General features: G+C 38.3%; 1 protein-coding gene across 2 annotated transcripts; it reads right to left on the reverse strand.

The window, feature by feature from the left end:
- Positions 1 to 278: 278 nt before the first annotated feature.
- On the reverse strand, positions 279 to 7,251 carry pmm2 (phosphomannomutase 2). Of its 2 annotated transcripts, none has more exons than XM_020083671.2 (8): positions 7,001 to 7,251; positions 4,331 to 4,442; positions 4,159 to 4,235; positions 3,347 to 3,438; positions 3,107 to 3,206; positions 2,883 to 2,958; positions 1,532 to 1,647; positions 279 to 1,046 (listed from the first exon to the last, which is right to left on the reverse strand). In XM_020083671.2, the coding sequence occupies exons 1-8, from the start codon at positions 7,088 to 7,090 to the stop codon at positions 942 to 944; spliced, it is 768 nt and encodes a 255-aa protein (XP_019939230.1). In that variant the 5' UTR covers positions 7,091 to 7,251; the 3' UTR covers positions 279 to 941. The 2 variants fall into 2 exon arrangements, with proteins under 2 accessions (XP_019939230.1, XP_019939231.1); XM_020083672.2 differs by lacking the exon at positions 7,001 to 7,251 and adding an exon at positions 4,544 to 4,709.
- Positions 7,252 to 12,229: the final 4,978 nt, after the last annotated feature.

A 12,229-nucleotide genomic window follows, 5' to 3' on the forward strand; every position in this document is an offset into this window, starting at 1 on the left:
CCAAAAGTCCATTGAGACGTAAGCTTTTGAATTTCCACAGGAAAACAACCCTTGCCTGTCAGAGCAAAGTAGGCCTTGAATATTAATATTAAATATTTTCAAATTAATTGTGTGCCAAAAGGCAGATAACGGTCCTGTAATTGTTCTTTTTCTCTTCAAGATCTTTTCACCATTTCTCAAGAATTTAGTAGTGTAAAAATAAATCCTAAATCTTAAAGATGAACAGTTAGTGGAATTGATCAGAATGTATGTCAGCATGTAGACTCAGTTCAGATCCATACATTATAAGTGTCTGCCTTTATTTCATTTTCATAAAAGTTCATATCTTTAACAACATCATCATTATTCAAGTTTGTTACCAAGTGGAAAAATCACAACATATGATGCAGACATTATTACTTTTCAGATATATTTGCAGAATAGTACCATAATATATTATCTATAACATTATACAGAAGATCTTATTTTTATGTCTTGTAAAATGATCCTGTTGTGGGATTCATCAACTGCTGTCTACTCTGATACAACATCACTGAGAGGCTTTTATTCATTTTTTACCACTATAACACAATCCAAAAAAGCGTATCTGCGCTGCTTCAATAACAGAGAAATCAGCGAGTACACAGGAGACATGTCTATAAGAGTGAAATCAATTAAAACTAGTAAAAAAAAAAGCATCTGTGCTTCAGCAACAACATTTGATGGAGTAAATAGAGACATGTGACAAGCTGGTCTTTACAACATTCCCTGATCACGGCACAGGATACAACAAGGCACAGTGGGTCACGTGGGAGTTGGGTTTTGGATCAAATCAGATTCAGAATCAGGTAATAATAACAAGCAGTACACAGGATGACAAATCCAAGCTACATCAGACTATTAATCTAAACATATTTCTACCCAACATAAAAAATATCCTAAAATCTGTCTTCTCACTTCTCTCATGAAAAGAAAAGCTTCTGACAAAGCTGTCGAGTTTCCTCTGGACACGAGACTTCATGGCCAATGGTCCGAGGGTCAGCGTAGATCTCGTAGTCATTTCCTCCCTGTCGCAATGCAACAGACACAAAAACCGATATAAACTCAGCTATACTGAGAATGAAATCCTTTCATCTGTGTAATCTGGCTTACAACATCACATTCTCCATCCAAACAAGCATTTTAGTTCCATATCAGAAATGATCGCCATACATGCTTCCATACCTAAATGTCCTCCAGACATTCTCTGGAGAGGCTGTATGTGTGAACACAAATGTCAAGTGCGGACCTCCGGACTTCCCTAGTATTAAGTACACAGAAAGTCCAGAAGAGCTGCTGTGAAAGCACAGCAGGAGATCCTCTGCATGGTTCATGAGCAAGTGGGTGCCCTGATATCTCAGCATGACAAAGCTTTGCCATACACGTAGAAGTGTAAAAAAAAATACCTTACATCCTGCCTTGCACCACCATATTCTAACTTTTAAAGAATTTACTGGTCAGTTCTGAAAGCCGGAGCCATAATGTGCTATTCAGCAGTAATTAACATACTCACAGGTTTGGTCTTGTCTCCAAAGAAGTGAATGGTTGAGTAGTTGTCTTTCTCAACGATCCCCAGACAATACCTCTTATCCCAACCATCAGGAAACACATCAAAGCTGATCTGCCCACCTGCAGAAACATGATGTGGAGAATTTATAGAGAGAAGTGAGAGAGAGGTCTGTGAATGGTTTAACCATTCACACTGGCTGCAGCTGCACCATCGCAGGGTTTATGGCCATTAATGATCAAGTGTAAGTGAGATGTATTCACAAAACCTCTATTGACATCTTTAGCTACTTTAAGAGACATGCACTGAACTCTGGAGATCCTCCTGAATGCAAGATGTTCAAGCGAGAGCCTTTGTCATTTGCAGCAGAACTTTGTCCACCTGGCCCCTAGTTTAAAGACCGTAGAAAGTCAGGAGAATCTGAGCGAACACAGCGGGGGATCCCCCACTGGATTCACCACAAGCGAGTGGGGGGTTGATGAAACAAAGAGAAAACAAATATCTCCTGGTGAAAAAGCAGTGACATTCATGTTGAAGATACAGACAAAGATTTTAAAATCTTCAATTCTCCAAGCAGCTTTTATCTGTCTGTATGGCTACACTTTTCTGTCCTGAGATATTTTTATTTTCTTTAATTTAAGCTCTATCGTGTGTCATTTGCAACCCTTCCGGAGAATTTCTGGACATCTTGCCGATGTTAAGTGATCCCTGTTAAGACTAGGGTTGTTCGGTATACCGGTACTACATTGGTACCGGGGTACTGATGCATTTAAATTGGTACTATACAGCGCTTGGATAAGACCGGTACTTTTTTTTTTTTACGTCAGTGTTACAAAACATGTGTGACCAAGGGTGGAAACACCTCTAACTTGACAAAACACTTGAAGGAAAAGCACCCAGACCTGCACAAGGACTTCAGAGAACGACAGGTAATAACTTATATACCCATGAAAAAAAGCCACAGTCAGTGCTAAAAGCAAGCAACACCAGCCCCCTTCACTCTCCACAAAAGTATCTCTGGAAAAAATGTAAGCCTGTCTTTGAGGTATTTTATTTTATTTACTGATGCATAATGTTATAGTAAGATTTTCTATTAAAATAAAGTCAATAATGAAATTTTTTGTGTTCTCTTTTTATTTGGAAAAGTACCGAAAAGTATCGAAATACATGTTGGTACCAGTACTGATACCAAAATGTTGGTACTGTGACAACACTAATTAAGAACTGTACTTAGTTGTCATTGTGATTGGCTCACTCAGAGCCGATGTTAGAATCATTAATAATAGGTCTGAACAGGGTCATAATATAGATGGCAATTACAAACGCTGATAAACTGTTATGGAGGCTGCTTACTTACCGATTGAAAACGAGAGCCCTTTTCCTTTGAACTCCTCTTTTAATATGGACACAAACTTCTCTCTGATTTTCTCTGTCTGTTAAGAGAAAAGAACAAACACAGTCTGGCAGGTGCTGAAAGATGCCATCATTACTGCAAGTCACCCCGTTTCACAATTCAATTATTTGATCGTTTGTCTAAAACTAAATATTGATGACTTCACTTAGAGTTTATGTGAGTTGTACCTGATCAAGCTCATAGAATTCTTTCCTCTCTTCCTGCGTACAGCTGCGTCCAATCGGCGAGACATTCAACATGCCGTTACGAAATTCAATAAATGTCCCCCTGTAAAACACATTATAATTTAGTTCCGATCAGGCTATACCAGCTCATTATTAACCAGTATTATTATAGGCTACCATTTTACAGATTTCCATTACACATCCATAACAAAAAAATTAATAATGTGATGAAGATGTGCGTACCTCTTCTTAGGCAGTTTGATCTTGGCCATGTAATTGAGACAGAAGTTGATAAAATCTTGCAGTAGCTCTTCTCCCATGTGGGCCTGGATGGACTGACAACAGCAAACAAAATGACCAGGTGCCTATCCTACAAAGCGAGGTTACTGGCTTACCAGGGTAACTTCATGGTTAATCTGTGCTATGAAAGGTTGTTCAACCAGAGGTATGCCTACATGGCAACTTACACTGCAATGCAAACCTGCCCCGAACTGTTTTTGTTTGTGCTTACCTCGGTGTTGACCTGTAAAAGCACCACCCCATGCATACAATCTAGTAAAAAAAAAAAAGTCTACAAATTGTTTTGTAGATTTGCACCTTCGTAGGTTCCAATTGACAATAAGGATTGTGAGAGGCTGGCAGATTTACATACAGAGAATATTTTTCTATAAAAAAGTTAATCTGAGTAGGGTTATGTGATCACCATCAATCATTTCACGGCATTAATCTTCTCTTTATTCGAATATTTACAGCAGTATATGAGACATGAGCTGTTTAATATTGTTATTAATTATTTCAAACTACAAAATACAGCTAGCAATTAGACTTACTGTCATATAGGCCTATGGTAATGTTATAGTTTGTCCCCAAAAAAGGTGAACAAACAAATCACAGCATGAACTTTATTTCTCTTTAGTCCTGAGATGATTTTATTAGAGATGGAACCCTGGTGCACCTGCATTAATGATTAATGAGTCAAATTAAGACTTTAAAAGCATAACCTTGCAAATACTGAAAAAACAAGGTGAGGTTTGGACACATTAAATCAACCTTACCTGGATAGACAGTAACTGTCCATTTCTATAGGCCACAAGACCATTCTCAGCAAACACGTAGTCCACTCTCTGGATCACTATACAACCAGAACAGATAGAATAAAACTAACAGCATGCTTTAGAAAAAACAAGTCATTGGAACACGACCGAGGCACACATGTTTGCAACTCACCATCATCTCCAAGCTGCTCCTTGATCTTGCTGAGGTCTGACCCTCCTACCACTCCAACTCGAACCCGAGTCTTTAGGTTGTCAAGGAACTTCTTCATGTCAGGGGTCACAAGCTGAAACACAGACACCACAGATACAATAAGACCAACAATAATAACACCACTCAATCAAAGTAATGCTTCAAAGAAAAAAATTATGCTGAGGTAGACCACACCAAATTGAAGAAAAAGTCCATGAGCCAGTTTGCATATTGAACTTCAGTGCTGGACTTTTTATTTTAAATGTACGCTGCTCAAAGAAAATAAGGGAACACTAAATCGTCACAGTATAACAGCAGGTCAGTTCAACTTCAGGGATATCAATCTGTCCATTTGGGAAGCACAAGTGATTGTGAATCAATTTCACCTGCTTTGGTGCAAATGAAAGTGACAACAGCTGCAATAGAGAAGCAAAATCAAGACAACCCCCACAAAGGAAATGGTTTTACATGTGGTGGCCACAGACAGCTGCATATTGGATTAGCCTGTGATTTTTTACTTTGATTTTTGGTGTGGTTTTGAGTCCAGCCCTCAATGGGTTGATGTTTTTGGTTTCCATTGACCATTGTTGCATCTTTTTGTTCTCAACAAATTATACAACGTACATCAGTAAAGTTTTTTTTTGGTTCATCAAGATCTGATGTGTTTAGAATATAGGACAAGATGTTTAGGTTACCAACTACAGAGGTGGCCACCAGCAGATGTTAGGGACATAACTTCCCCTTGCACCTTAGCCTCATCAACTGTTTTGGCTTTGTAATCGATGAACTTGAGATTTCACATAGTTTTCCATGATGTCAACTTACTCACTAAAACCTGGTACCACACAGTGTCCCTGTCCCATAGTCAATCTTATCTTATGAGTATATAATAATTGACAAACATGGTTTAAATGTACTCTTGCTTAATGGACGATATCATCATACAAGCTTTTAACTACCACTTCTATAACAAAAATAACTAGACCTGCAAGCAGGTATTAATAGGCCCTTACACATGCCCACTAAGAGGCACTCGCTCTGTACTCCACGGAAAGGATGTCTGACAGTGTCCCTGCGTCCATCGGGAAGTGCTGAGGACTGCTTGCTAAAATTGATCGGTCACCCCTAACTATTTCTAGTGCCATGAGATTTTGCATCTGTACTTGATTTTAAATGATCAATTAGTGGCAAAAAAAATCTGATACGAAAGCTTATAATTAACATATATAGTTCTGCCAAACCCTGAACCCCTCAAGAGGTGCACTACAATGACATCCACGCCCACACACACACTGTGATAGAGCGCACATTTCACAATGGGAGTGAGCTATCCAGGAGCTTTTTGGATCCATAGATTACAACTAAAAAATACCCAAGCTTAAACGAAGATGTAGATTTTAATGTTTTTCTATAACCATTTTTTGGCTTGAATCAGTGTTTTATTTCCTGTAGTATTATATTGTTCTTCTTAACACCTTGTGCTAAACATCACCATCTGCTGGAGTTTTTAATTTGCCCACACCCTTCAGGCAGTTTGTGGCAGTTTCCTATTGGTGGAATAGCACTACAGAAGTTACCATTGGTCCTGAGGTCACGGACAAACAGACTGAGAGACAGTTTTGTTAAATGCAAATGTAAATGATCATGTGTCATTTCAGCTGCAGGCCATGTGCAATAACACTATGGGACTTTCAACCCTTGCAATAGTGTGCAATAACACTATGGGACTTTCAACCCTTGCAATAGTGTGCAATAAACACTATCAGGGCATCATCGGTGCAATAAAACACTTATGTATATTATCCAGCTATATTGGTATATAGTATTTATTCTGTGCAGTTTGCCACTTCCCCAGTATAAAACACTTATTGTAATATCTGTTCATAACGGTGCAATATAACACTTATGCATAGTACCTGTATGTATCGGTACATTATAGGTACATTATTTATTTTTATAGTATATATCCACATCTTTAAATGCCTTTGGTCCTGGAATCCCCTTATTGTAATTTCAATTCGTGTAGTGGATTGTGTCTTGTTAATTGTATGTTTGGCATCGAGGAGGAGGACTGTGCAACAATTTCGTTGTGCTAGTGTACTAAGTGCGACCATGCAATGGGAATAAAGTCTTTTGAAATTGCAAGGTGATCTAACCCTAGTTTATTATGGTCAACGTGACCATGCCGTGACAGTGAATGCATTTTGACAGTTACAAAGAGAGTGCCTTGGATTGTTTTTTATTAAGTATCCTGTTCCAAAGAGCACCTCAAATTAACTCTCTTTGAGTCCAGGAAGCTCTCCTTCTCAAACTTTATGGAGGGTCCTCGCACTGTTAGAGCTCGGGCCTTAAAAACTTGCGAAACTGGTGGAACAGGGTTGACAAGCCATCGGAAACACGTCTTGCATCCGGATCTTTCGAGCCACCAGAACGTTTATTGTGTTCCTGGTTTTGAGACTGCGTGTCCACATGTGACTCAGCTTTACATACTGAATGTTTCTGACCGCACACTCCTGTCAGAAATCACCGGGGTCCTAGAGGATTTTGATTCCGTATGTTTCACATGAAGCTCAGTCATCCTTCACCAAAGTACCCGGAGCACATTAAGGCACTGAACTACAATGACTACAAATGTTGCGCATCTGTCTTTACCTGTCTCGCGGCGGTAAGCGTTCCGTCAACATCAAAGAGGCAGAGCGTGCGTGCGTCCATGGTGTCCTCACTCATCTTGTCTCTCTGCATTCACGACTGCTAGTCAGTGCAGAGGGGGTAGACTCTTATCTCTCTGACCACAGTGCCCGTTGTTGCTGTCGGTTCTTCTTCTTCTTCGTTTATTGGCTGTTGGCTAACCATCTTAAAGGCGCACTACCGCCACCAACTGCACTGGACTGTAGAACAGAAAAAAACCACATCCTCAGTCAAATCCGTGTCTCTTGTGAATGTAATAATGTCACAGTAAATCTTGCCTTCTGTTTTTCTCAACAGACCTGACAATTGAGTTTTGCCTTCATTAGTGACAGACAAATGTGATTTCTCTGGATATCATATTTCCTGCAAATGAAGCAGTACATGTTTAACTGTTTCTTTCCGGCATTTTCCAGTTGGGTGCTTGCAAATTCTATGCAATGTTTGGTTGAGACCTGTATGAGGAGTGATGATGCTTTCCTCTCTTCGTTTCCAGCCCATCTTTCTCCTTGAACCAACATGTCTTTGTATATTATATAGATGTCTTCCTGTCTCATTAGTCTCAGTACTCCTGTCATGTTGATTATGCATATGTCCTATAATGAATGTCTTTGCTCCAGTTTTGCTTAATGGAATTTGTAGTTCTACTTGCTTAATTCTAAGTGTTTGTATGACCAGATTTTCCATCTGCTCATTTCCCTCCACACCAACATCAGCGGGAACCTAAATAACACTTGTGAGGGTACCCTTGATATCCATTTGATACATTGTAAAGAATATTTCGTTAATTACATCAGTTCTAAATTAAGATTTGCCAGATCATATGCAGGTAAAAGTTGAAAAACTGTCATTTCTTTCTTTCTCATCTATCCACTGCAAGATCAGTAATATTGCCAATAGTTCTGTGGTGGAAACTGATACATGATGTGATAATATTTTCTTAATGTAGATATTGTATCTGGATCTTTGGAGCCATCTGTGAAAATAAATACTTTTCACAGTAGCTCTGGACAATTTGCCATACCAGAAGTTGCTTTGACTTGTCCTTCAACTCCTGATATATGTCTACACTTGGCAATGGGAATAACCAGGGAGGAATGGAAGATACTGGAACTGGGGCTGTACTGTAAATTGCATATTCCTATGTTTTCTACTTTTACGTTATTAATCCACCCAAAACTCATAAAATTGAACTCATTATGTTCCCAGTCTGCCAACATTAACTTGACTTTTCTCATCGCGAATGGTATCTCTCCCATTTTCAACTGCATGGCTGTTACAGGGGATGTTTGAAAAGATCCACTGCAGATTATTAGGGCCTGCGCTTGTAAAAACATCCACCCTAACCCCTACCCTTAAGATTTTATTTTGCTGCTGACATAGAGGTTTAAGCGATGCTCCGATATTCCAAGTCAGATCTCCTTAGCGCTCAGTATATATTAGAATTCCTGCCCTGCCAAAGAATTAAGTATATTTATAACCTATTTACATTTATTCTGAACCCCCTCTAAATTAATATTCTATGTCAGCTTCACATTAAACCAAATCCCAAGAAATCTAACTGCTTTTAACTTGTTCAAGAGGTTGCTCATAAAGCAATGAGTGTGATTTTATGCCATCTTGGGTTTTTTCTACAAAATGTCTGAATCCAAAGTTTCTTGCCCATTTTTCCACTTCAACTATTGCAGCTTGCATTTTCTGTTTTACATTTGATACATTAAAATGCCTTTTATCCACGGTCACTTTGAGTGACCAGGGAGAAAATGTCATTTATCATTATAGTAAATAATAATGGACTACTTACAATACCTTGGAGAATTCTACATCTACTCCTAGTATTTTCCTATAAAGTAATAAGTCCAAAACTCAATTATTTATGATTTCCATTTTTCACTTTGCTATTAGATTAAGATTCCTATTTTTGGGAATCAACAACAACATGCAAACATGGTATTTAACCCATCCGTGTGAACGGAGCACACACGGAACACACGGAACACAATCCACACAGTGAACAGTGGGCAGCCATGATTCAGTGCTCAAGGGCATCTTGGCAGTACCCAGGAGGTGAAGTAGCACCTCTCCAAACTCTGTCCATGCTGGACTTGAACCGGCCACCAAGCCAAGTCGCTATGGACTGCGCTACTGCCTAGATAGAGTGTTGATTCCGTGTCTTGGTATTATATTGGGATTCCTGTCTATTAATCAAACTGTGATCATCTATTAATTCTTCAACAACTTAATTTGTATCTATATGATTGCTCCCCCATTACAAATTATGTGAATTGAAATCCCCACACCATATTACTTAAAACACCCTGTAATATATTTTGATTTAGTTTCCCACAGGAATTATAATAATGTATTATTTCTTTAGTACCTCCAGTCCATATCTTAATTACAATTGCTTCATGGTCTAAACTAATGTGTGTAGCTTTATACCTCACTTAATTCTGTATGAGTGTCGTAACTCCTCCCCCTTTACCAGATTCCCTATCCCTTCTATCTGCAATGTATCCCTTTATAAAAAAATCTAACTGTGCTTTTAACCAAGTTTCCTGTCAAAAAAAGAAAGTACATTCTTTTGTTTCCCAAATTATCAATAAACGCTTGGCTATTTGCAATTAAGCTTCTTGCATTCCACAAATATAGAATTAATTAAGAGGATACAACATATGTCTGAGAGGATTGTGATTCTTCATTAAGAATGTCTCTAACTGTTTACCATTGCAGCCCTTTCATGTCAAGGTTCTCAACTTTTTGACAATTATTTTGATTGTCTAATTAGCTGATTCCCTGGGCATCCTTGCCTCGCTGTACCTCCGCTGCTTTCTTACTAAGCTTGCACTTACATTGAGCTGAGCTTTGTTCCCCTCAACAGTTGCAACATTTCAGCTTTGCCCCCTCTCATCCACATCTACCTCACCCTTGCTCACTGATTCCACGTGTTCTTATATTACTTCTTTGTTGTTCAGTAACTAATCTCAAAAGTTAGGTGCTTAGTGCTGTCTTTACAGATATGTCATATCATCACGGAACCTTGTCCTGTTGACCTACATGCTGAGGAGTGTGCGAGAGAGAGAAAAGAGAGAACATAAACATAATTCAATACAAACCTTAAAAAAAAGGTTTTTGATTGAATGAATGTAAATAACCTTTTACAGCCTCAATATATTCAACCTGTTGTTTGAACAGAAAACAGTTAATTTCCAACCATGCACTTCGTTTGTGTCTCTTTAAAAACCAGCATCTGCTTCATAAAATATTACAGTAAGATACCATTTAGCCAAAATTTTCGTTGTGAATTGGTATGTTGTCTAAAAAGCATATTCCCTTATTGTGGGAGGAAAAGCTTGTTTGATATTGTCTAATAAACAGTGTCAATGATGTTAAATTCTCATCTATGCTTGAATATAATATACACATGTAAGCAAACCTTTATCCACCTCTGGGCAAATTATGTTTTATTTATTTATTTGGGAAAATGTATCTAAATTACAAGTAAGGAACCTCATGAGACATGGAAAAACTGATTCATGCTTTTATCTTCAGTAAAACTGACTACTGCAATAGACTGTCTTTTTTAGAAGTCCTGTTAAGTCAGGCTCTTAAAACTTAATCATATTTCAGCTGCAAGAGTTCTGACCACCCAAATATAGTTAATCTCTACACTGGCTGCCAGTAAGCCACATGATTGATTTTAAAGTTTTAAGCCATTGCTTATTTCTAAATCACTTAATGTAGCTGCCCCTGAATACATTACAGACAGGATGGTATATAAACCTGTGAGACCTGTGGAATCTCTGGGAAGTGGTCTGCTAGGGGTTCCCAGGGCAAAGTCTAAACAAGTGGAAGCAGCCAAGCAGCACAGCGCAATGTGATCATGTGCCTGGTTGTAGAAATGCCCCATCCATTACAGATTTCATGTCCAGATTCAAAAAATATTTTTAAAAATCCAAGGTCATTTCATCACGTATTTTATTTCATTGCTTTACATCTATTTTATTTGTATACAGATTCATTATTTTCAGTAATCTTACTTTTTTGTATCTCTTTACATCTTTTAATTGACTCTTTAATTTCTTATTTATTGTTTTGAATTCTTCTTTTTGACTTATAATTGATACAATTAAACTTTTTCTCTGCTTTTAATGTTACTGTCCAGCACCTTGAATCTACCTCTGTTTATGAAATTGGCTTTATCAATAAAATGGCCTTGCCTGTGAGAAAGAGGGTGAAGATTGCATTTGCAACATTTTCAAGCTCTAACTGTTTAATGGGGGGTTAAATAAGAACTGACTAAGTAGGATGTCCAGCCAGGTGCTTGACTTGATGGGTAGTACATTTACAGCAAGCCATTTGCCCCGACAAAAGAAATGTTTTGTTCTAGTTTTTCTTTGACATGCATTTGGTACCTGCCCTGAGAAAAATAGCCCATCTACTTTATGCATGGGTGACCTTCTAAACAATGGTTTTGAGGGGGGTCTGTGGGGATAGAACGGTCGTCCTCTAACCAGAAAGGCCAGTGATTAGATCCCAGTCTTTTCCATTCTGCATGCCAAAGTGTCTTTGGGCAAGATACTGAACCCCCAAAATTCCCCCTTCTCATAGAGAGTGCTGCGATGCATCGACAAACGACAAAAGCTGTACTGTGAAGTGTTTTGAGTAGTCAACAAGACTAGAAATACATATATATATATATATATATATATATATATATATATATATATATATCATAAATGTACATGAGCTGAGACAGATCACTTTCTATCCACCCCTACTGCTTAGCATATACGCAACACTGGGGGTTTACATTACATTTCATTTTATTTAGCAGACGCTGTTATCCAAAGCGGCTTACAATAAGTGCATCAACCATGAGGGAACAAACCCTGAACAATAAGAATCAAGTAAGTACATTTTGCTTCAAAAAATCCAGACTACAAAGTACTACAATATAAGTGCCACATTTATTTTCTCATTTATTTGTGTTTGCTCGAATATGTGCATCTACTCTCTGTATAGTCCCTTCATATAGACAGGGATGTGGTGCTGGTTCTGTTGAGAACACCCTTTTAAAGTCAATAATCAACCTTTGTATTAAAAACACCTAGGGCATAGAGCCGGGCAGCTCTAGGTGCTCAGGTGGACGTCGCCCTTTATTATTATTCTGATCACAGAGATGGCGTGACAAAA

The sequence above is a fragment of the Paralichthys olivaceus genome, chromosome 8, assembly GCF_024713975.1.
Source record: "Paralichthys olivaceus isolate ysfri-2021 chromosome 8, ASM2471397v2, whole genome shotgun sequence".
Taxonomy (NCBI): Eukaryota; Metazoa; Chordata; class Actinopteri; order Pleuronectiformes; family Paralichthyidae; genus Paralichthys; species Paralichthys olivaceus.